The 26,112-nt window shown below is 37.2% G+C and overlaps 1 protein-coding gene across 7 annotated transcripts in view; it reads left to right on the top strand.

The window, feature by feature from the left end:
• The window catches only part of GRIA4 (glutamate ionotropic receptor AMPA type subunit 4), a 635,903-nt gene that overhangs the window by 478,314 nt on the left and 131,477 nt on the right, over positions 1 to 26,112 (top strand). For all 7 annotated transcript variants that reach the window (XM_040257825.1, XM_040257824.1, XM_040257823.1 and 4 more), the window contains one exon: positions 9,192 to 9,245. In XM_040257825.1, coding sequence (XP_040113759.1) covers positions 9,192 to 9,245 — 54 coding nt within the window. The remainder of the gene's footprint in view (positions 1 to 9,191; positions 9,246 to 26,112) is intronic.

The raw sequence follows: 26,112 nt of genomic DNA, 5'->3' as shown, positions 1-26,112 counted from the left end.
TAAAAGAAATGATTAACAAAGAAATAAAAGATTTAAAGGAGAGACAAAAAGAGATGAATGACACAATAATAGAAAATTTTAAATGCATTATAAGGAATCAATAGTAGAATAATTGAGGCAGAAGAATAAATAAATGAGTTAGAGGACAGAGTGGTGAAAGTAACTACCATGGAATAGAATAAAGAAAAAAGAATGAAAAGAAATGAGAATAATCTCAGAGGCCTCTGGGACAACATTAAATGCAACCTTCATATTATAGGGTGCCCAGAAAAAGAGGATAAAGGGCCACAAAAAATTCTGAAGAGATTATAGTCAAAAACTTCCCTAACATGCGAAAGGAAATAGTCACCCAAGTGCAGAAGGTGCAGAGAGTCCTATAAAAGGTAAACTCAAGTATGAACATGCCAAGATTAATATTAATCAAACTATCAAAAATTAAACACAAAGAAAAATATTAGAAGTAACAAGAGAAAAGCAACAAATAAATAAAGAGGAACACCTATAAGGTTATTAGTTGAGTTTTAAATTTTAAGCAAAAACTCTGGAGGTCAGAAGCAAGTGGTACAATATGTTTCAAATGATGAAAGGGAAAAACCTACAACCAAAAATACTCTACCCAGCAAGGCTTTCATTCAGATACCACAGAGAAATCAACAGTTTTCAACATAAGCAAAAGCATCAATAGAATAGCATTACAACAAATCCTAAAAGAGCTTCAGTAGAAAGGGAAAAAAGAGGCCACAATGAGAAACAAATTACAAATGGGAAAGCTCACTGCTAAAGGAAAAAATATATAATAAAAGTAGGAAATCACAGATACACAAATATACTATCAAAACAAACAATCATAAGTAAAGCAGAGTATAAATGTGGGAAATTGGAATTACACTTGAAATTAAGATATCAGCAACTTAAAACAACCTTATTTGTATATAGACTGCTAAATCAAAACCACATGGTAAGTGCAAACCAAAAAATCTACAATAGGTACGCATTAAGAAAAAACAACCCAAACACAGCACTTAAAATGGTCATCAAGCCACAAGAGAACAGAACAAAAATGAAAGGAAAAACACCTACATAAAGAAACCAAAAGCAGTTAGGGAAAGTGATAGTAGGAACATTCTTATTTACAATTACCTTAAGTGTGAATGGATTAAAGGTTTCAACCAAAAGGCTGAATGGATACAAAAACTAGGTTCATATATATGCTGCCTACAAAAGACCCACATCAGACCTGGAAACACATACAGACTGAAAGTGGGACGGTGGGAAAGTATTCCATGCAAATGGAACTTGAAAACAAAAGCTGGAGTAGCAATACTCATATCAGAGAGAATAGACTTACAAACTGTTGCAAGACACAAGAAAGGACACTATATAATGATCAATGGACCAATCTAGGAAGAAGATATAACAATTGTAAATATATATGCACCCAACCAAGGAGCACTTCAATAAAGAGGGCAAAATCTTACATCCATAAAAAGATAAACTGACAGTAATACAATAACAGTGGAGACTTTAGCATCCCATTTACACCAATGGGTAGATCATCCACAGAGAAAATTTAATAAGGAAACACAAGCCTTAAATGATACATTAGACCAGATAGACTTCGATATTTATAGGACATTCTATCAGAAAGCAGCACAACACATTTTCTTCTCAAGTACACATGAGACATTTTCCAGGATAGATCACATCTTGGGTCACAAATCAGGTTTAAGAAAATTGAAATCATATGAAACATTTTTCTGACCACAACACTATAAAAATAGAAAACAATTACAGGAAAAAGGTAAAAAATATATATTTTTTAAAAAAAATAAAGGCTAAATGATATGTTACTAAACAACCAATGGATCACTGAAGAAATCAACGAGGAAATTTTTAAAAATACCTGCAAATAAATGATAAAACCTATGGGACACAACAATAGTAGTTCTAAGATGGAAGTTTACAGCTATAGAATATTACCTCAGGAAACAAGAAAACTCTCAAATAAACAACCTACCTTATACCTAGAGCAACTAGATTAAAAAAGAAGATCAAAAACAACAAAAACCGAAGTTACTATTAAGGTTGATGCAAAAGTAATTGTGATTTTGGACCTCAAATTTTAAATCATCAAAACTAGACTCAAATACATCTTTCTTAATCAAAAATAGGAACCATTACAATCAACACATTTTTGCTAATGAGAAATAAGCTTATTTCTGCCTGTAGCATATAAGTCCATGCTTTAGGAATCAACAAACTCTTGGAAAGAATTTTCCGCATCCAGCTGGTTATAGAAGCTTTTTCCCTGGGGAAAAAAAAAAAAAAAAAAGGATGTCCAGGTGCTTGAAGAAGTGGTAGAAGGTTGGCAAGAAGTTAGGTCAATATGTCGGATGAGACAAAAGCTTGTAGCCCAATTTGTTCAACTTTTGAAGTTGTGTGATGTGCACTGGTTGTGTGATGTGCAGTCGAGCATTGTAATGGAGAAGAATTGGACCCATTCTGTTGATCAATGCCAGTTGTAGGCATTGCAGGTTTCAGTGTATCTCGTCTATTTGCTAAGAATGCTTCTCAGATGTAGTGGTTTCCCTGGGATTCAGAAAGTTGTAGTGGATTGGACTAGCAGCAGACCACCAGTGACCATGACCATTCTGGGGGGGCATGGTTAGCTTTGGGAAGTTCTTTGGAGTTTCTTTTTGGTCCAACCACTGAGTTGGTTATCAATTGTCATAAAATCCATTTTTTTGTCCTACATCACAATTTGATTGAGAAATGATTCATTGTTAATGTGTAGAATAAGAGAAGACAACACCTTAAAGCAATTTTTGTTTGTTTCTGGTCAGCTCATGAGGCACCCATTTATTGTACTTCTTCACCTTTCCAATTTGCTTCAAATGCTGAATGGCCATAAAATAGTCAGCATTGAGTTCTCCAGAAATTTCTCATGTAGTAGAAAAATTATCCGCTTTGATGATGAAGACTCGCAGCTGGTCATTGTCAACTTCCAATGGCTGGCTACTATGCTCCTCATCTTAAAGGCTCTTGTCTTCTTTGCAAAACTTCTTCAACCACCACTGCACTGTTAAGTTCGTTAGCATTTCTCAAGCCAAATGTGTTGTTGATGTTGTCATACACAAGAAAAAAAGGAGAGAAATCAAATTAGCAAAATATAAATGGAAAAGAAGAAGTTAGAACTGACACTGCAGAAATAAAAGATAATAAGAGAATACTACAAGAAACCATATGCCAATGAAATGGACCACCTGGAAGAAATGGATGAACTCTTAGAAAAGTACAACTTTCCAAGACTGAATCAGAAAGAAATAGACAATATGAACAGACAAATCACAAGCACTGGCATTGAAACTATGATTAAAACCTTCCAACAAACAAAAGTCCAGGACCAGATGGCATCACAGGCTAATTCTATCAAGTACTAAGAGAGGAGCTAATGGTTATCCTTCTCAAACTCTTCCAAAAAATTGCAGACAAAGAAACACTCTGAAGCATATTCAAGGAGGCCACCATCACCCAGATACCAAAAGCAGACTAAGACATAACACACAAAAAAAGAAAATTATACATCATTATCTCTTATGAACATAGACACAAAAATCATCAACAAAATATTAGCTAACCAAATCCAAAAACACATCAAAAGAATCATACATCATGTTCAGGTGGTGTTTATTCCAAGAATGTGAGGATTCTTCACTACACACAAATCAATCTATGTAATATGCCATATTAACAAATGAAAAAGTGAAAGTCATATAATTATTTCAATAGATGAAGCAAAAGCTTTGAACAAAATTCAACACCCATTTATGGTTTTAAAAAATTTCTCCAGAAAGTGGGCATCAAGAAAACATACCTAACATAATAAAGGTTGTATATGATAAAAACCACAGCAAACATCATTTTCAATAGTGAAAACCTGAACGAATTCCCTCTAGGATTAGGAACAAGACAAGGGTATACACTTTCAATGCTTTTATTCAACATAGTTTTGGAAGTCCTAGACATGGCAATCAGAGAGGAATAAGAAATAAAAGAAGTCTAAGTTGGAAAAGAAGTAAAAATGTCAGTTTTTGCAAATGATATGATACTACACGTAGAAAAATCCTAAAGATACTACGAAAAATTACTAAAGCTCATTAAGGGATTTGGGGAGGTTGTAGGATGCAAAATTAATACACAGAAATGTATTGCATTTCTATACACTAACAATAAAAGATCAAAGGAGAAATTACAATCCCATTTGTTCTTGTATTAAAAAATAAAATACCTAGGAACAAACTTACCAATTGAGGCAAAAGAACTATACTCAAAAAACTGTAATATATTGATGAAATAAATAAAAAAAATGACACTAAGAAATGTAGAGATATACCATGTTCCTGGATTTGAATAATCAATATTGCTAAAATGACTATAGTAACCAAGGCAATAAACAGATTCAATGCAATCCCTATTAAATTACCAATGGCAATTTTCATAGACTTGGAGCACAATATTCTACAATTTTTACTGAAACATCAAAGACCCTAAATAGCCAAAAATAATCTTGAGAAAGAATGACAGCTGGAAAAATTAGTCTCCCTGACTTCAGACTATACTCCCTCAAAACAGTATTTACAGAAAGATAGAAATATAGATCAATAAGACAGAAAGTTCAGAGATAAACCCATGCACCTATGGTCACCTAATCTATGACAAAAGAGGCAAAATATATAATGGAGAAAAGACAGCGTCTTCTATAAGTAGTGCTGGAAAAACTGGACAGATACATATAAAAGAATGAAATGTAAAGACTCCCTAACACCACACACAAAAATAAACTCAAAATGGATTAAAGAACTAAATGAAATGCCAGACACTATAAACCTCTAAGGGGAAAACATAGGCACAACACTCTCTGACCTAAAAATGAAAGATTTTTTTTTTATCCACCTCTTAGAGTAATGGAACAAAGCTAGTGGAGGTGATGGAATTTCAGTTGAGTTATTTGAAATCCTAAAAGATGATGCTGTGGAAGTGCTTCACTCAATATCTCAGCAAATTTGGAAAATTCAGCAGTGGCCACAGGACTGGAAAAGGTCAGTTTTCATTCCAATCCCAAAGAAAGGCAATGCCAAAGAATGCTCAAACTACTGCACAATTGCACTCATCTCACACACTAGTAAAGTAATGCTCAAAACTCTCCAGGTCAGGTTTCAGCAATACATGAACCGTGAACTTCCAGATACTCAAGCTGGTTTTAGAAAAGGCAGAGGAACCAGAGATCAAACTGCCAGCATCCGCTGCATCATCAAAAAAGCAAGAGAGTTCGAAAAAGTATCTATTTCTCATTTATTGACTTTGCCAAAGCCTTTGACTCTGTGAATCACAATAAACTGTGGAAAATTCTGAAAGAGATGGGAATACCAGACCACCTGGCCTGCCTCTTGAGAAACCTGTATGCAGGTCAGAAAGAAACAGTTAGAACTGTACATGGAACAACAGACTGGTTCCAAATAGGAAAAGCAGTACATCAAGGCTGTATATTGTCACTCTGCTTATTTAACTTCTATGCAGAGTGCATCATGAGAAACACTGGGCTGGTAGAAGCACAAGCTGGAATCAAGATTGCAGGGAGAAATATCAATCACATGAGATATACAGATGACACCACCCTTATGGCAGAAAGTGAAGAGGATCTAAAGTGCCTTTTGATTAAAGTGAAAGAGGAGAGTGAAAAAACTAAGAAAACTAAGATCATGGCATCCGGTCCCATCACTTCATGGCAAATAGATGGGGAAACAGTGAAAACAGTGGCTGGCTTTATTTTGGAGGGCTCCAAAATCACTGCAAATGGTGAATGCAACCTGAAATTAAAAGACACTTACTCCTTGGAAGGAAAGTTATGACCAACCTGGACAGCATATTAAAAAGCAGAGACATTACTTTGCCAACAAAGGTCCATCTAGTCAAGGCTATGGTTTTTACAGTAGTCATGTATGAATTTGAGAGTTGGACTATAAAGAAAGCTGAGCACCAAAGAATTGATGCTTTTGAACTGTGGTGTTGGATAAGACTCTTGAGAGTCCCTTGGACTGCAAGGAGATCCAACCAGTCTATCCTAAAGGAGATCAGTCCTGGGTGTTCATTGAAGGACTGACATTGAAGCTGAAACTCCAATACTTTGGCCACCTGATGCAAAGAGCTGAGTCATTTGAAAGGACCCTCATGCTGGGAGGGATTGAGGGCAGGAGGAAAAGGCCCATGTTGGGAGGGATTGAGGGCAGGAAGAAAAGAGGATGACAGAGGATGATATGGCTAGATGGCATCACTGACTTGATGGACACGAGTTTGGGTAAACTCTAAGAGTTGGTGATGGACACGGAGGCCTGTGGTGCTGTGATTCATGGGGTCATAAAGAGTTGGACACGACTGAGCAACTTAACTTAACTGAACTTACAGTAATGGAAATAAAAATAAATAAATGAACTTAAAATCTAATTAAACTTAAAAGCTTTTTCACAGCAAAGGAAGCCATAAGCAAAACGAAAAGACAGCCCTCAAAGTTGGAGAAAATATTTGAAATGAAGTAAATGACAAAGGATTAATCCTCAAAATATACAGAGCTCACACAGTTGAATATCAAAAGAGAAACAGCCCAGTCAAAATATGGGTGGAAGATCTAAATAGAAATCTCTTCAAAGAAGACATACAGGTGCCCAAAATCATATAAAAAGTTGCTCAACATCACTCATTATTAGAGAAATATAAATCAAAACTACAATGAGGTATCATTTCACAATGGTCTGAATGGCCATCACCAAAAAATCCACAGACAATAAATGCTGCAGAGGATATGGAGAAAAGGCTATGCTCCTACACTGTTGAAATGAAAATTGTTGCATCCACTGTGGAAAACAGTAAAGAAGCTTCTGAAAAAATTAAAACTACAGCTACCATATTATCCAACAATCCCACTCTTGGGCATATACTCAGAGATACACTACAATTCAAAAAGATACATGTACTCCAGTTTTAATTGCAGGATTATTTACAATAACCAGGACATGGAAACAATCTAAATGTCCATCAACAGAGCAATGAATAAATAAGATGTGGCACAAATACAATGGAATATTACTCCACCAAGAAAAAGAACAAAATAATGCTATTTGCAGTAACATGGATGGACCTAGAGATTGTCATACTGAGTAAAGTAAGTCAGACAGAGGAGGGTAAATATCATATATTGCTTATATGTGGAATCTGAAACAAAACAAACAAAAAAGTACAAATGAACAATTTTACAAAACAGAAATAAAGTGTAGAAAATAAATTTATGGTTACTTGGGCTTCCACCCAGGCAGGGGAGGGATAAATTGGGAGATTGGGATTGACATATACACACTACCACATATAAATAGTAAAGATCTACTGCATAGCACAGGGAACTCTTCTCAATACTCTCTATTGACCTATGTGGGGAAAGAATCTAAAGAGTGGATAAATATATATATATATATGTATAACTAATTCTGTTTGCTATACAGCAAAAGCTAGCACAACATTTTAAATCAACTATACTCCATAATTTTTTTAATGGATTAGACTTTGCAAAATAGAAAGTAGATTTGGAAAATAGATTGGTAGGAGAGGAAAGAGCAGGTGGGAGTTTAAAACAGAGGGGACTTATATGAAGTCAACTTGGCTCTGGTTAAAAGCCAACCAAGGATTGAAGTAGAATGTAAAGTCTCATTTAGTGTATCTTTGTCTTTCCAGATGCTTTCTTTCTCAAGCCTTAAATATGATAAGTTGTTTCTGGTGCTGGCCAGTTTGCAATGTGTCAGTCCTGCACAAATTAACCCCAATCTCTCAGGAATAAGCTTTATACCTGCATGAAACTGTGGTTATGTGGAATGAATAAGAATGAAAATGAGAACCATATCATAGGTCCCTAGTTCACAAATAATATATGGAATAAGCTGGTACTTACAAACAGTAATCTTCACAAGGAATGTCTGATTGAAGTTTTGCTCAAACATTTCGGAGATTATCTAAACATTTCATTAAATTAAATATGTTTAGTAATTAAACTTGTAAAACTCGTATGGAAACTTTTGAAATACTGGATATAACCAATGCTTTATTTTGTAATGCTGTGCAAGCTTCAGAATAAAGCTACTTCTGCTATCATGAAAATTATAATAAATAAAATAAAATAGCTTTCCTGTGTTTCATACACATCACTAATTTATAAAAAAATATTTTAGAAGATATTAAACTATCAAAAATTCAGGGGTTTTAATGATAAAAGTATATGAAAATATATTTTATTGATATCTTTGAAGATACCAATGAGTCTACAAAGCAGTTCATTAGTAACTGCCATTAGATTTTTATCTAAAAAGGAATTTCAGCATTGCAAAATAAGAATTTTAATTCCTAATATAGAAATAAAGTTATACTTTTTTAAAAATTGAATTACTTTTTCCTAAAATTCCTTATTCCTAATTTTCTAAACATTTCTAAAAACATTCATTGAAAAAATAAATATAGCAGAAGTAAAGGTCTTTTGATGTTGATTTATCCTTCTTCTTTTTATTATAGTAAACTATTGCTACATCCACAGGTGAGCAGGAATTAAGTAAGTATCCACAGTATCTAAAGAGAGATACTGTGCCTTAGAAAAATCTTTACTTGATTTTCAGGACAACAATCCAATCTACTCATAGAAAATCATTCTCACAGTTGAAAATATCTAACAGTCTATCATGAATTCCTGTAAATTATCAGTATATTAAGGATATCTAAATTATTTAAACCAAAAAAAATCTTTCTTATTTGAACTATTCTCTTTTAGAAATATATGAAAACTATTGATTTGTTTCATAGCATTGTCATTCTCATTGAGGGAATTACAGCATAGTAGTTTTCTGAATAATATATAATGACATTTTTGGCATTTATACAGTATGATTGAAATTTTTATTTTACTTAAACCACTTAATTTCTAAAATGGCTTATGAATTTCTTTTTATTAGAATAAATCACTTTTACAAGAAAAATATTAATATATTATTCTCATCATGTTTCCATGTGAAATTATGCTGCAATGGTTAAAATTCCTTTAAAAAATATAATCATTCAGTAGAGTTAAATTTATTGCCTCGTATTTTCTTATATCTTCACAGATTGTGAGTGTTGGAAAGCACGTTAAAGGCTACCATTATATCATTGCAAACTTGGTAAGAACTCCTTATTTTCTATTTTTCATAAGAATTGTTCAGACAGTCAAGATCATGTTAACCACACCTTAAAATAGTATTGTAATAAATTGTTAAATTACATTACCTATTAAGCTTTTTAACAACAAATAGGATGATACTTTTATGTGTTCACAAAAAAAGTATTAAGAAATAGAGAGTTTTATTTAAGACTATCTGAAGGTTATGATAATAACCTAGGGGATAATATTTTGGAAATCTTTGAGGACTGTTCTTCCCATTAGAGGTCAAAGCAACAAGATTTTCTGCACAACCAAGAGGTAAAAGTGTAAGTTTTTGAGTTAAAGAGTTATGCATCCAACTAACACATTAACATGAGCTTCCCTGGTGGCTCAGTGGTTAAGAATCTGCCTGCCAATGCAGGAGATGGGGGTTCAATCACTGATCTGGGAAGATCACTTGGAGAAGGAAATGGCAACCCACTCCAGTATTCCTGCCTGGGAAATCCAATGGACAGAGTTGCCTGGTGGGCTACAGTCCATGGGGTAGCAAGGAGTCATACACATTGGCGGGTTTTTTTTTTTTTGGTTCTGTTGTTTGTTTGTTTGTTTTTGTTTTAATATAAATGTATTTATTTTAATTGGAGGCTAATTACTTTACAACATTGTAGTGGTTTTGCCATACATTGACATCGATCTGCCAAGGGTGTACATGTGTTTCCCATCCTGAACCCCCCTCCTACCTCCCTCCCCATCCCATCCCTCTGGGTCATCCCAGTGCACCAGCCCCGAGCACCGTGTATCATGCATCGAACCTGGATTGGCGATCCTTTTCACATATGATAATATACATGTTACAATACCATTCTCCCAAATCATCCCACCCTCTCCCTATCCCACAGAATCCAAAAGACTGTTCTATACATCTGTGTCTCTTTTGCCTTCTCACATGTGGAATTATCATTACCACCTGTCTAAATTCCATATATATGTGTTAGCATACTGTATTCGTGTTTTTCTTTCTGACTTACTTCACTCTGTATAACAGACTCCAGTTTCATCCACCTCATTAGAAATGATTCATATGCATTCTTTTTAATGGCTGAATAATATTCCATTGTGTATATGTACCACAGCTTTCTTATCCATTCATCTGCTGATGGACATCTAGCTTGCTTCCATGTCCTGGCTATTATAAACAGTGCTGCGATGAACATTGGAGTACATGTGTCTCTTTCTATTCTGGTTTCTTCAGTGAGTATGCCCAGCAGGGGGACTGCTGGGTCATATGGTTGTTCTATTTCCAGTTTTCTAAGGAATCTCCACACTGTTCTCCATAGTGGGTGTACTAGTTTGCATTCCCACCAACAGCGTAAGAGGGTTCCCTTTTCTCTATACCCTCTCCAGCATTTATTGCTTGTAAACTTTTGGATAGCTGCTATGCTGAATGGTGTGAAATGGTACCTCACTATGGTTTTGATTTGTGTTTCTCTGATAATGAGTGATGCTGAGCATCTTTTCATGTGTTTGTTAGCCATCCATATGTCGTCTTTGGAGAAATGTTTATCTAGTTCTTTGGCCCATTTTTTGACTGGGTCATTTTTTTCTGGAATTGAGATGCAGGAGTTGCTTGTATATTTTTGAGGTTAATTTTTTGTCAGTTGCTTTGTTTGCTATTATTTTCCTTCATTCTGAAGACTCTCTTTTCACCTTGCTTATAGTTTTCTTTGTTGTGCAAAAGCTTCTAAGTTTAATTAGGTCCATTTGTTTATTTTTGCTTTTATTTCCACTACTCTGGGAAGTAGATCATAGAGGATCCTGCTGTGATTTTTGTCAGAGAGTGTTTTAACTATGTTTTCCTTTAGGAGTTTTATAGTTTCTGCTCTAACGTTTAGATCTTTAATCCATTTTGAGTTTATTTTTGTGTATGGTGTTAGAAAGTCTTCTAGTTTCATTCTTTTACAAGTGGTTAACCAGTTTTCCCAGATTCACTTGTTAAAGAGATTATCTTTTATACATTGTATATTCTTGCCTCCTTTGTCAAAGATAAGGTGTCCATAGGTGCCTGGAGTTATCTCTGAGCTATCTATTTTGTTCCACTGATCTGTATTTCTTTGTGCCACTACCATACTGTCTTGATAACTGTACCTTTGTCAGTCAGTCAGTCAGTTCAGTCACTCAGTCAGTTCAGTCACTCAGTCGTGTCCGACTCTTTGCGACCCAATGAATCGCAGCATGCCAGGCCTCCCTGTCCATCACCATCTCCCGGAGTTCACTCAGACTCACGTCCATCGAGTTTGTGATGCCATCCAGGCATCTCATCCTTGGTCATCCCCTTCTTCTCCTGCCCCCAATCCCTCCCAGGATCAGAGTCTTTTCCAATGCATCAACTCTTCACATGAGGTGGCCAAAGTACCGGAGCTTAAGCTTTAGCATCATCACTTCCAAAGAAATCCCAGGGTTGATCTCCTTCAGAATGGACAGGATGGATCTCCTTGCAGTCCAAGGGATTCTCAAGAGTCTTCTCCAACACCACAATTCAAAAGCATCAATTCTTTGGTGCTCAGCCTTCTTCACAGTCCAACTCTCACATCCATACACGACCACAGGAAAAACCAAAGCCTTGACCAGACGGACCTTAGTCGGCAAAGTAATGTCTCTGCTTTTGCATATACTATCTAGGTTGGCATAACTTTTCTTGCAAGGCGTAAGCATCTTTTAATCTCACGGCTGCAGTCACCATCTGCAGTGATTATGGAGCCCAAAAACATAAAGTCTGACACTGTTTCCACTGTTTCCCCATCCTTTTCCCATGAAGTGATGGGACCGGATGCCATGATCTTCGTTTTCTAAAGGTTGAGCTTTAAACCAACTTTCTCGCTCTCCTCTTTCACTTTCATCAAGAGGATTTTCAGTTCCTCTTCAATTTCTGCCATAGAGGTGATGTCATCTGCATATCTGAGGTTATTGATATTTCTCCCGGCAATCTTTATTCCAGTTTGTGTTTCTTCCAGCCCAGCGTTTCTCATGATGTACTCTGCATAGAAGTTAAATAAGCAGGGTGACAATACACAGCCTTGATGTACTCCTTTTCCTATTTGGAACCAACCTATTGTTCCATGTCCAGTTATAACTGTGGTTTCCTCACCTGCATACAGATTTCTCAAGAGGCAGGTCAGGTGGTCTGGTATTCTCATCTCTTTCAGAATTTTCCACAGTTTATTGTGATCTGCACAGTCAAAGGCTTTGATATAGTCAATAAAGCAGAAATAGATGTTTTTCTGGAACTTTCTTGCTTTTTCCATGATCCAGCGCATGTTGGCAATTGGATCTCTCATTCCTCTACCTTTTCTAAAACCAGCTTGAACATCTGGAAGTTCACTGTTCACGTATTGCTGAGGCCTGGCTTGGAGAATTTTGACCATTACTTCACTAGCATGTGAGATGAGTGCAATTGTGCCGTAGTTTGAGCATTCTTTGGCATTGCCTTTCTCTTGGATTGGAATGAAAACTGACCTTTTCCAGTCCTGAGGCCACTGCTGAGTTTTCTAAATTTGCTGGCATATTGAGTGGAGCACTTTCACAGCATCATCTTTCAGGATTTGAAAGAGCTCCACTGGAATTCCATCACCTCCACTAGCTTTGTTCATAGTGATGCTTTCTAAGGCCCACTTGACTTCACATTCCAAGATATCTGGCTCTAGATGAGTGATCACATCATCATGATTATCTGGGTCGTGAAGATCTTTTTTGTACAGTTCTTCTGTGTATTCTTGCCACCTCTTAATATCTTCTGCTTCTGTTAGGTCCAGACCATTTTTGTCCTTGATCAAGCCCATCTTTGCATGAAATGTTCCCTTGGTATCTCTAATTTTCTTGAAGAGGTCTCTAGTATTTCCCATTCTGTTCTTTTCCTCTATTTCTTTGCATTGATCGCTGAAGAAGGCTTTCTTATCTCTTCTTGCTATTCTTTGGAACTCTGCATTCAAATGCTTATATCTTTCCTTTTCTCCTTTGCTTTTCTCCTCTCTTCTTTTCACAGCTATTTGTAAGGACTCTCCAGACAGCCATTTTGCTTTTTTGCATTTCTTTTCCATGGGGAAGGTCTTGATCCCTGTCTCCTGTACAATGTCACGAACCTCATTCCATAGTTCATCAGGCACTCTATCTATCGGACCTAGGTCCTTAAATCTGTTTCTCACTTCCACTGTATAATCATAAGGGATTTGATTTAGGTCATACCTAAATGGTCTAGCGGTTTTCCCTACTTTCTTCAATTTAAGTCTGAATTTGGTAATAAGGAGTTCATGATCTGAGCCACAGTCAGCTCCTGGTCTTGTTTTGTTGACTGTATAGAGCTTCTCCATCTTTGGCTGCATAGAATATAATCAATCTGATTTTGGTGTTGATCATCTGGTGATATCCATGTGTAGAGTCTTCTCTTGTGTTGTCAGAAGAGGGTGTTTGCTATGACCAGTGCATTCTCTTGGCAAAACTCTATTAGTCTTTGCCCTGCTTCATTCCACATTCCAAGGCCAAATTTGCCTGTTACTCCAGGTGTTTCTCGAATTCCTACTTTTGCATTCCAGTCCCCTATAATGAAAAGAACATCTTTTTTGGGTGTTAGTTCTAAAAGGTCTTGTAGGTCTTCATAAAATTATTCAACTTCAGCTTCTTCAGCGTTACTGGTTGGAACATAGACTTGGATAACTGTGATATTGAATGGTTTGCCTTGGAGACTAAAAGAGATCATTCTGTCATTTTTGAGATTGCATCCAAGTACTGCATTTTTTACCCTTTTGTTGACCATCATGGCTACTCCATTTCTTCTGAGGAATTCCTGCCCACAGTAGTAGATATAATGGTCATCTGAGTTAAATTCACCCATTCCAGTCCATCTTACTTCGCTGATTCCTAGAATGTTGACATTCACCCTTGCCATCTCTTGCCTTGTTTGACCACTTCCAATTTGCCTTGATTCGTGGACCTGACATTCCAGGTTCCTATGCAATATTGCTCTTTACAGCTTCGGACCTTTCTTCTATCACCAGTCACAGCCACAGCTGGGTATTGTTTTTGCTTTGGCTCCATCCCTTCATTCTTTCTGGAGTTATTACTCCACTGATCTCCAGTAGCATATTGGGCACCTACTGACCTGGGGAGTTCCTCTTTCAGTATCCTATCATTTTGCCTTTTCATACTGTTCATGGAGTTCTCAAGGCAAGAATACTGAAGTGGTTTGCCATTCCCTTCTCCAGTGGACCAGGCTCTGTCAAAACCTCTCCATCATGACCTGCCCCTCTTGGGTTGCCCCACAGGCATAGCTTGGTTTCATTGAGTTAGACAAGGCTGTGATACTAGTGTGATTAGATTGACTAGTTTTCTGTGATTATGGTTTCAGTGTGTCTGCCCTCTGATGCCCTCTTGCAACACCTACCATCTTACTTGGGGTTCTCTTATCTTGGGTGTGGGGTGTCTCTTCATGTCTGCTCCAGCAAAGCACAGCCACTGCTCCTTACCTTGGACGAGGGGTATCTCTTTACGGCTGCCGTTCCTGACCTTCAATGTGGGATAGCTCCTCTAGGCCCTCCTGTGCCTGCAGAGCCACTGCTCCTCAGGATGCTCCTCCCGGCCGCTGGCCCTGGCCTCGGGTTCGGAGGCAGGGGTGCCACCCCTGACCTCGGATGCGGGGTGTCTCTTCCTGGCTTCCACTGAACTCGGACGCGGGGTAGCTACTCTTGGCCATTCCTGTAGCTTTGTACTATAGTCTAAAGTCGGGCAGGTTGATTCCTCCAGTTCCATTCTTCTTTCTCAAGATTGCTTTGGTTATTTGAGGTTTTTTAATTTCCATAAATTGTGAAATTATTTGTTGTAGTACTGTGAAAAATACCTTTCATTGCTTGATAAGGATTGCACTGAATCTATAGATTGCTTTGGGTAGTACACTCACTTCAGTTCAGTTCAGTTCAGTCGCTCAGTCGTATCCGACTCTTTGCGACCCCATGAATCACAGCACGCCAGGCCTCCCTGTCCATCACCATCTCCCGGAGTTCACTCGGACTCACGTCCATCGAGTCCGTGATGCCATCCAGACATCTCATCCTGGGTCGTCCCCTTCTCCTCCTGCCCCCAATCTCTCCCAGCATCAGAGTCTTTTCCAATGAGTCAACTCTTCGCATGAAGTGGCCAAAGTATTGGAGCTTCAGCTTTAGCATCATTCCTTCCAAAGAAATCCTAGGGTTGATCTCCTTCAGAATGGACTTGTTGGATCTCCTTGCAGTCCAAGGGACCCTCAAGAGTCTTCTCCAACACTGCAGTTCAAACGCATCAATTCTTCAGCACTCAGCCTTCTTCACAGTCCAACTCTCACATCCATACATGACCACAGGAAAAGCTATAGCCTTGACTAGACGGACCTTAGTCGGCAAAGTAATTTCTCTGCTTTTGAATATACTATTTAGGTTGGTCATAACTTTTCTTCCAAGGAATAAGCGTCATTTAATTTCATGGCTGCAGTCACCGTCTGCAGTGATTTTGGAGCCCAAAAAAATAAAATCTGACACTGTCTCTACTGTTTCCCATCTAGTTCCTATTAAGTGATGGGACCAGAGGCCATGATATTCGTTTTCTGAATGTTGTGCTTTAAGCCAATTTTTTCACTCTCTTCTTTCACTTTCATCAAGAGGCTTTTTAGTTCCTCTTCACTTTCTGCCATAAGGGTGGTGTCATCTGCATATCTGAGGTTATTGATATTTCTCCCAGCAATCCTGATTCCAGCTTGTGTTTCTTCCAGTCCAGTGTTCCTCATGATGTACTCTGCATAGAAGTTAAATAAGCATGGTGACAATATACAGCCTTGATGTACTCCTTTTCCTATTTGGAACCAGTCTGTTGTTTCATGTCCAGTTCTAACTGTTGCTTCCTGACCTGCATACAGATTTCTCAAGAGGCAGGTTAGGTGGTCTGGTATTCCCATCTCTTTCAGAATTTTCCACAGTTTATTGTGATCCACACAGTCAAAGGCTTTGACATAGTCAATAAATCAGAAATAGATGTTTTTCTGGAACTCTGTTGCTTTTTTTCAATGATCCAGCGGATATTGGCAATTTGATCTCTGGTTCCTCTGCCTTTTCTAAAACCAGCTTGACATCAGGGAGTTCTCGGTTCACGTATTGCTGAAGTCTGGCATGGAGAATTTTGAGCATTACTTTACTAGCATGTGAGATGATTGCAATTGTGTGGTAGTTTCAGCATTCTTTGGCATTGCCTTTCTTTGAAATTGGAATGAAAACTGATCTTTTCCAGTCCTGTGGCCACTGCTGAGTTTTCCAAATTTGCTGGCATATTGCACTTTCACAGCATCATCTTTCAGGATTTGAAAGAGCTCCACTGGAATTCCATCACCTCCACTAGCTTTGTTCATAGTGATGCTTTCTAAGGCCCACTTGACTTCACATTCCAAGATGTCTGGCTCTAGATGAGTGATCACATCATCATGATTATCTGGGTCATGGAGATCTTTTTTGTACAGTTCTTCTGTGTATTCTTGCCATCTCTTCTTAATATCTTCTGCTTCTGTTAGGTCCAGACCATTTTTGTCCTTGATCGAGCCCATCTTTGCAGGAAATGTTCCCTTGGTATCTCTAATTTTGTTGAAGAGATCTCTAGTCTTTCCCATTCTCTTGTTTTCCTCTATTTCTTTGCATTTATCCCTGAAGAAGGCTTTCTTATCTCTTCTTGCTATTCTTTGGAACTCTGCATTCAGATTCTTAATATCTTTCCTTTTCTCCTTTGCTTTTCACCTCTCTTCTTTTCACAGCTATTTGTAAGGCCTCCCCAGGCAGCCATTTTGCTTTTTTGCATTTCTTTTCCATGGGGATGGTCTTGATCCCTGTCTCCTGTACTATGTCATGAATCTCAATACTCATTTTCACTATATTGATTATTCTAATCCATGAACATGGTATATTTCTCCATCTATTTGTGTCCTCTTTGATTTCTTTCATCAGTGTTTTATAGTTTTCTATATATAGGTCTTTTTTTTCCTTAGGTGGATATATTCCTGAGTATTTTATTCTTTTCATTGCAATGATTAATGGAGTTTTTTCCTTAATTTCTCTTTCTGTTTTCTCATTGTTATTGCATAGGAATGCAAGGGATTTCTGTGTGTTAATTTTATATCCTGCAACTTTACTATATTCATTGATTAGCTCTAGTAATTTTCTGGTGGAGTATTTAGGGTTTTCTAGGTAGAGGATCATGTTAACTACAAACAGTGAGAGTTTTACTTCTTCTTTTCCTATCTAGAGTCCTTTTACTTCTTTTCTGCTCTGACTGCAGTCGCCAAAACTTCCAAAACTATGTTGAATAGTAGTGGTGAGAGTGGGCACCCTTGTCATGTTCCTGACTTTAGGGGAAATGTTTTCAATTTTTCACCATTGAGGATAATGTTTTCTGTGGGTTTGTCATATATAGCTTTTATTATGTTGAGGTATGTTCCTCCTATGCCTGCTTTCTGGAGGGTTTTTATCATAAATGGATGTTGAATTTTGTCAAAGGCTTTCTGTGGATCTATTGAGATAATCATATGGTTATCTTTCAATTTGTTAATGTGGTGTATTATGTTGTTTGATTTGCAGATATTGAAGAATCCTTGCATCCCTGGGATAAAGCCTGTTTGGTCATGGTGTATGGTCTTTTTATTATGTTGTTGGATTCTGTTTGCTAGAATTTTGTTGAGGGTTTTTGCATCTATGTTCATCAGAGATACTGGCCTCTAGTTTTCTTTCCTTGTGGCATCTTTGTCTGGATTTGGTATTAGGGTTATGGTGGCCTCATAGAATTAATTTGTAAGTTTACATTCCTCTAAATTTCTTGGAAGAGTTTGTTTAGGATAGGTGTTAGCTCTTCTCTAAATTTTTGGTAGAATTCAGCTGGGAAGCCATTAGGTCCTGGGGTTTTGTTTGCTAGAAGATTTCTGATTACAGTTTCGATTTTTGTGTTTGTGATGGGTCTGTTAAGATTTTCTATTTCTTGCTTGTTTGGTTTTGGAAAGTTGTACTTTTCTAAGAATTTGTGCATTTCTTCCAAATTGTCCATTTTATTGGCATATAGTTGCTGATAGTAGTCTTTTATGATCCTTTGTATTTCTGTGTTATCTGTTGTGATTTCTCCATTTTCATATCTAATTTTGTTGATTTGATTCTTCTACCATTGTTTCTTGATGAGTGTGGCTAATGGTTTGTCAATTTATTATCTTTTCAAAGAAATAACTTTTAGGTTTGTTGATTTTTGCTATGGTAACTTTTGTTTCTTTTACATTTACTTCTGACCTAATTTTTAAGGTTTCTTTCCTTCTACTAACCTGGGGTTCTTTTTTCTTCCTTTTCTAGTTTCTTTAACTGTAGAGTTACTTAGGTTATTTATTTCACTTTCTTCTTGTTTCTTGAGGTAAACCTGTATTGCTATGAACCTTCCCCTTCAGTTAAGTTCAGTTCAGTTGCTCAGTCATGTCCGACTCTTTGCAACCCCATGAACCGCTGCATGCCAGTCCTCCCTGTCCATCATCAACACCTGGAGTCCACCCTAACCCATGTCCATTGAGTCAATGATGCCATCCAATCATCTCATCCATTGTCGTCCCCTTCTCCTCCTGCTCTCAATCTTTCCCAGCATCAAGGTCATTCCAATGAGTCAGCTCTTCACATCAGATGGCCAGATAATTGGAGTTTCAGCCTCAACATCAGTCCTTCTAATGAACACCCAGGACTGATCTCCTTTAAGATGGGCTGGTTGGATCTCCTTGCAATCCAAGGGACTCTCAAGAGTCTTCTCCAACACCACAGTTCAAAAGCATCAGTTCTTCGGTCTCGGCTTTCTTTATAGTCCAACTCTGACATCCATACATGACCACTGAGAAAAACAAGCCTTGACTAGATGGACATTTGTTGAGAAAGTAATGTCTCTGCTCTTTAATATTTGTCCAGGTTGGTCATAAATTTTCTTCCAAGGAGTAAGCGTCTTTTAATTTCATGGCTGCAATCACCATCTGCAGTGATTTTAGAGTCCCCAAAATAAAGTCAGACACTGTTTCCACTGTTTCCCCATCTATTTGCCATGAAGTGATGGGGCCAGATTCCATGATCTTAGTTATCTGAAGGTTGAGCTTTTTTATTTTTTTTAATTTTTTTATTTTTACTTTATTTTACTTTACAATACTGTATTAGTTTTGCCATACATTGACATGAATCCACCACGGCTGTACATGCATTCCCAAACATGAACCCCCCTCGCACATCCCTCCCCATAACATCTCTCTGGGTCATCCCCGTGTACCAGCCCAAAGCATCCTGTATCCTGCATCAGACATAGACTGACGATTCATTTCTTATATGATAGTATACATGTTTCAATGCCATTCTCCCAAATCATCCCACCCTCCCCCTCTCCCTCTGAGTCCAAAAAGTCCGCTCTACACATCTGTGTCTCTTTTGCTATCTTGCATACAGGGTCATCATTGCCATCTTTCTAAATTCCATATATATGTGTTAGTATACTGTATTGTTGTTTTTCTTTCTGGCTTACTTCACTCTGTATAATCGGCTCCAGTTTCATCCATCTCATTAGAACTGATTCAAATGTATTCTTTTTAATGGCTGTGTAATACTCCATTGTGTATATGTACCACTGCTTTCTTATCCATTCATCTGCTGATGAACATCTAGGTTGTTTCCATGTCCTGGCTATTAGAAACAGTGCTGTGATGAACATTGGGATACATGTGCCTCTTTCAATTTGGTTTCCTCGGTATGTATGCCCAGCAGTGGGATTGCTGGGTCATAAGGCAGTTCTATTTGCAATTTTTTAAGGAATCTCCACACTGTTCTCCATAGTGGCTGTATTAGTTTGCATTCCCACCAACAGTGTAAGAGAGTTCCCTTTTCTCCACACCCTCTCCAGCATTTATTGCTTGTAGACTTTTGGATCGCAGACATTCTGACTTGTGTGAAGTGGTATCTCATTGTGGTTTTGATTTGCATTTCTCTAATAATGAGTTATGTTGAGCATCTTTTCATGTGTCTGTTAGCCATCCGTATGTCTTCTTTGGAGAAATGTCTATTTAGTTCTTTGGCCCATTTTTTGATTGGGCCATTTATTTTTCTGGAATTGAGCTGCATAAGTTGCTTGTATTTTTTTGAGATTAGTTGTTTGTCAGTTGCTTCATTTGCTATTATTTTCTCCCTTTCAGAAGGCTGTCTTTTCACCTTGCTTATATTTTCCTTTGTTGTGCAGAAGCTTTTAATTTTAATTAGATCCCATTGGTTTATTTTTGCTTTTATTTCCAGTATTCTGGGGGGTGGATCATATAGGATCCTGCTGTGATTTATGTCAGACAGTGTTTTGCCTATGTTCTCCTCTAGGAGTTTTATAGTTTCTGGTCTTACATTTAGATCTTTAATCCATTTTGAGTTTATTTTTGTGTGTGGTGTTAGAAAGTGATCTAGTTACAGTCTTTTACAAGTGGTGGACCAGTTTTCCCAGCACCACTTGTTAAAGAGATTGTCTTTACTCCATTGTATATTCTTGCCTCCTTTGTCAAAGACAAGTTGTCCATATGTGTGTGGATTTATCTTTGGGCTTTCTATTTTGTTCCATTGATCTATATTTCTGTCTTTGTGCCAGTACCATACTGTCTTGATGACTGTGGCTTTGTAGTAGAGCCTGAAGTCAGGCAAGTTGATTCCTCCAGTTCCATTCTTCTTTCTCAAGATGGCTTTGGCTATTCGAGGGTTTTTGTATTTCCATACAAATCTTGAAATTATTTGTTCTAGTTCTGTGAAAAATATCGCTGGTAGCTTAATAGGAATTGCATTGAATCTGTAGATTGCTTTGGGTAGTGTACTCATTTTCACTATATTGATTCTTCCAATCCATGAACATGGTATATTTCTCCATCTATTAGTGTCCTCTTTGATTTCTTTCATCAGTGTTTTATAGTTTTATATATATAGGTCTTCAGTTTCTTTAGGTAGATATATTCCTAAGTATTTTATCCTTTTCGTTGCAATGGTGAATGAAATTGTTTCCTTAATTTCTTTTCCTACTTTCTCATTATCTGTGTATAGGAATGCAAGGGATTTCTGTGTGTTGATTTTATATCCTGCACCTTTACTGTATTCATTGATTAGCTCTAGTAACTTTCTGGTGGAGTCTTTAGGGTTTTCTATGTAGAGGATCATGTCATTTGCAAACAGTGAGAGTTTTACTTCTTCTTTTTCAATTTGGATTCCTTTTATTTCTTTTTCTGCTCTGATTGCTGTGGCCAAAACTTCCAGAACTATGTTGAATAGTAGCGGTGAAAGTGGGCACCCTTGTCTTGTTCCTGACTTTAGGGGAGATGCTTTCAATTTTTCACCATTGAAGATAATGTTTGCTGTGGGTTGGTCATATATAGCTTTTATTATGTTGAGGTATGTTCCTTCTATGCCTGCTTTCTGGAGGGTTTTTATCATAAATGGATGTTGAATTTTGTCAAAGGCCTTCTCTGCATCTATTGAGATAATCATATGGCTTTTATTTTTCAATTTGTTAATGTGGTGAATTACATTGATTGATTTGCGGATATTGAAGAATCCTTGCATCCCTGGGATAAAGCCCACTTGGTCATGGTGTATGATCTTTTTAATGTGTTGTTGGATTCTGATTGCTAGAATTTTGTTGAGGATTTTTGCATCTATGTTCATCAGTGATATTGGCCTGTAGTTTTCTTTTTTTATAGCATCTTTGTCAGGTTTTCATATTAGGGTGATGGTGGCCTCATAGAATGAGTTTGGAAGTTTACCTTCCTCTGCAATTTTCTGGAAGAGTTTGAGTAAGATAGGTGTTAGCTCTTCTCGAAATTTTTGTTAGAATTCAGCTGTAAAGCCATCTGGACTTGGGCTTTTGTTTGCTGGAAGATTTCTGATTACAGTTTCAATTTCCATGCTTGTGACGGGTCTGTTAAGATTTTCCATTTCTTCCTGGTTCAGTTTTGGAAAATTGTACTTTTCTAAGAATTTGTCCATTTCTTCCACATTGTCCATTTTATTGGCATATACTTGCTGATAGTAGTCTTATGATCCTTTGTATTTCTGTGCTGTCTGTTGTGATCTCTCCATTTTCATTTCTAATTTTATTTATTTCATTTTTTTCTCTCTGTTTCTTGATGAGTCTGGCTAATGGTTTGTCAATTTTATTTATCCTTTCAAAGAACCAGCTTTTGGCTTTATTGATTTTTGCTATGGTCTCTTTTGTTTCTTTTACATTTATTTCTGCCTTATTTTTTAAGATTTCTTTCCTTCTGCTAACTCTGAGGTTCTCCAATTCTTTCTTTTCTAGTTGCTTTAGGTGTAGAGTTAGGTTATTTATTTGACTTTTTTCTTGTTTCTTGAGGTATGCCTGTATTGCTATGAACTTTCCTCTTAGCACTGCTTTTATAGTGTCCCATAGGTTTTGGGTTGTTGTGTTTTCATTTTCACTAGTTTCTGTGCATATTTTGATTTCTTTTTTGATTTCTTCTGTGATTTGTTTGCTATTCAGAAGTGTGTTGTTCTGCCTCCATATGTTGGAATTTTTAATACTTTTTCTCCTGTAATTGAGATCTAATCTTAATGCATTGTGGTCAGAAAAGATGCTTGGAATGATTTTGATTTTTTTTAATTTATCAACGTTAGATTTATGGCCCAGGATGTGATCCATCCTAGAGAAGGTTCCGTGAGCACTTGAGAAAAGGTGAAATTCATTGTTTTGGGGTGAAATGTCCTATAGATATCAATTAGGTCTAACTGGTCTATTGTATCATTTAAACTTTGTGTTTCTTTGTTAATTTTCTGTTTAGTTGATCTGTCCATAGGTGTGAGTGGGGTATTAAAGTCTCCCACTGTTATTGTGTTATTGTTAATTTCCCCTTTCATACTTCTTAGCATTTGTCTTACATATTGCGGTGCTCCTATGTTGGGTGCATATATATTTATAATTGTTATATCTTCTTCTTGGATTGATCTTTTGATCATTATGTAGTGTCCTTCTTTGTCTCTTTTCACAGCCTTTGTTTTAAAGTCTATTTTATCAGATATGAGTATTGCCACTCCTGCTTTCTTTTGGTCTCTATTTGCGTGGAATATCTTTTTCCAGACCTTCATTTTCAGTCTGTATGTGTCCCTTGTTTTGAGGTGGGTCTCTTGTAAGCAGCATATAGAAGGGTATTGTTTTTGTATCCATTCAGCCAGTCTTTGCCTTTTGGTTGGGGCATTCAACCCATTTACGTTTAAGGTAATTATTGATAAGTATGATCCCGTTGCCATTTACTTTATTGTTTTGGATTCAGGTTTATACACGCTTTTTGTGTTTCCTGTCTAAAGAATATCCTTTAGCATTTGTTGGAGAGCTGGTTTGGTGGTGCTGAATTTTTTCAGCTTTTGCTTCTCTGTAAAGCTTTTGATTTCTCCTTCATATTTGAATGAGATCCTTGCTGGGTACAGTAATCTGGGCTGTAGGTTATTTTCTTTCATCACTTTAAGTATGTCTTGCCATTCCCTCCTGGCCTGAAGAGTTTCTATTGAAAGATCTGCAGTTATCCTTATGAGATTCCCCTTGTGTGTTATTTGTTGTTTTTCCCTTGCTGCTTTTAATATTTGTTCTTTGTGTCTGATCTTTGTTAATTTGATTAATATGTGTCTTGGGGTGTTTTGCCTTGGGTTTATCCTATTTGGAACTCTCTGGGTTTCTTGGACTTGGGTGATTATTTCCTTCCCCATTTAGGGAAGTTTTCAACTATTATCTCCTCAAAGATTTTCTCATGGTCTTTCTTTTTGTCTTCTTCTTCTGGGACTCCTATAATTCGAATGTTGGAGCATTTCATATTGCCCTGGAGGTCTCTGAGATTAACCTCATTTCTTTTAATTTGTTTTTCATTTTTCCTCTCTGATTCATTTATTTTTACCATTCTATCTTCTATTTCACTAATCCTATCTTCTGCCTCCATTATTCTACTATTTGTTACCTCCAGAGTGTTTCTGATCTAATTTATTGCATTATTCATTATATATTGACTCTTTTTTGTTTCTTCTAGGTCCTTGTTAAACCTTTCTTACATCTTCTCAATCCTTGTCTCCAGGCTATTTATCTGTGATTCCATTTTGATTTCAAGATTTTGGATCATTTTCACTATCAATATTGGGAATTCTTTCTCAGGTAGATTCCCTATCTCTTCCTCTTTTGTTTGGTTTGGTGGGCATTTCTCCTGTTCCTTTACCTGCTGAGTATTCTTCTGTCTCTTCATCTTGGTTATATTGCTGCATTTGGGGTGGCCTTTCTATATTCTGGGAATTTGTGGAGTTCTTTTTATTATGGAGCTTCCTCACCTTGGGTGGAGTTGTATCAGTGGCTTGTCAAGGTTTCCTGGTTAGGGAAGCTTGTGTTGGAGTTCTGTTGGATGAAGCTGGTTTTCTTCTCTCTGGAGTGCAATGGAGTGACCAGTAATAGGTTATGAGATGTCAATGGTTTTCGAGTAAATTTGAGCTGCCTGTATATTGAAGCTCAGGGGTGTTTTCTTGTGTTGCTGGAGGATTTGCATGGTATGTCTTACTCTGGAACTTGTTGGCCCTTGGGTGGAGCTTGGTTTCAGTGTATGATTAATGTTCCCTGAATTCAGGAGTTCTCTGATGTTCTCAGGATTTGGACTTAAGACTCCTGCTTCTGGTTTTCAGTTTTATTTTTACAGTAGCCTCTAGACTTCTCCATCTATACAGCACCAGTGATAAAACATCTAGGTTAAAGATGAAAAGTTTCTCCACATTGAGGGACACCCAGAGAGGTTCACTGAGGTACATGGAGAAGAGAAGAGGGAGGGGGTAGTTAGAGGTGACTGGAATGAGATGCAGTGAGATCAAAAGAGGAGAGAGCAAGCTAGCCAGTAATCATTTCCTTATGTGCACTCCACAGTCTGGACCACTCAGAGGTATTCACGGAGTTATACAGGGAAGAGGAGAGGGAGGAAGTAGACAGAGGTGGCCAGGAGGATAAAAGTGGGAAATGAAAAGGAGAGAGACAAATTGAATCAATAAGCAGTTCCTTAGGTGTTCTCCACCATCTGGAACACACAGAGATTCACAGAGTTGGATAGAGAAGAGAAGGGGGAGGAAAGAGACACAGGCCACCTGGTGGAGAAAAAGGAGAGTCCAAAGAAGGAGAGAGTGGTCAAGCCAGTAATCTCGCTCTCAGGTAAAATTGGGTAGTGAAGTTTGGGTTTTTAAATGTACAAAATTGACAACAAAAACCAAAAAGCAAAGATTAAAAACCTAGAGTAGAGGTTGGATTTTCAAAAATACAATATTAAAGAAAAGAAGAAGATGGAAAAAATAAAAGCCACAAGAGTTATTAAAAAACACCAACAACAACCACACAAAGACTATATATGGCGTTTGCTTTAAAAAATAGTCTTTTTTTTTTTTTTTGGAAAGTAATAGTAGGTTATAGAAATAAAAATTAGAGGAGAAATAGAGGCCTTAACAATTTTTAAAAGTTAGAAAAAAAAGAAGAAGAAAAAGAAAAGAAGAAAAAACAACCCCACAACAGCATCAAAAAAAAAAAAAAAGGAAAAAAAAGAAAGAAAGAAAAAAAAGATTGTAAAAATAGTAAAGATATATCTGGCCCTTTCTCTGGTGTTGTGGGCAGTGTGGGGTGACTTCCAAGGCAGTTCCCTCTGTTTAACTTCTGTTTGCTGGTCTTTTCAGTGTCTGAATTCCGCCCTGACACGAGGGGGTGGTGTGGACACTTTTTTTTTTTTTTAAGGCTCACTTGTTTAGTCGTGCTGTGGGGAGGGAGGGATGCTGCAAACAAATAACACTGGC

This window comes from Oryx dammah, unplaced genomic scaffold, assembly GCF_014754425.2.
Source record: "Oryx dammah isolate SB20612 unplaced genomic scaffold, SCBI_Odam_1.1 HiC_scaffold_17, whole genome shotgun sequence".
Taxonomy (NCBI): Eukaryota; Metazoa; Chordata; class Mammalia; order Artiodactyla; family Bovidae; genus Oryx; species Oryx dammah.
This window is presented reverse-complemented; position numbering and strand designations above follow the sequence as displayed.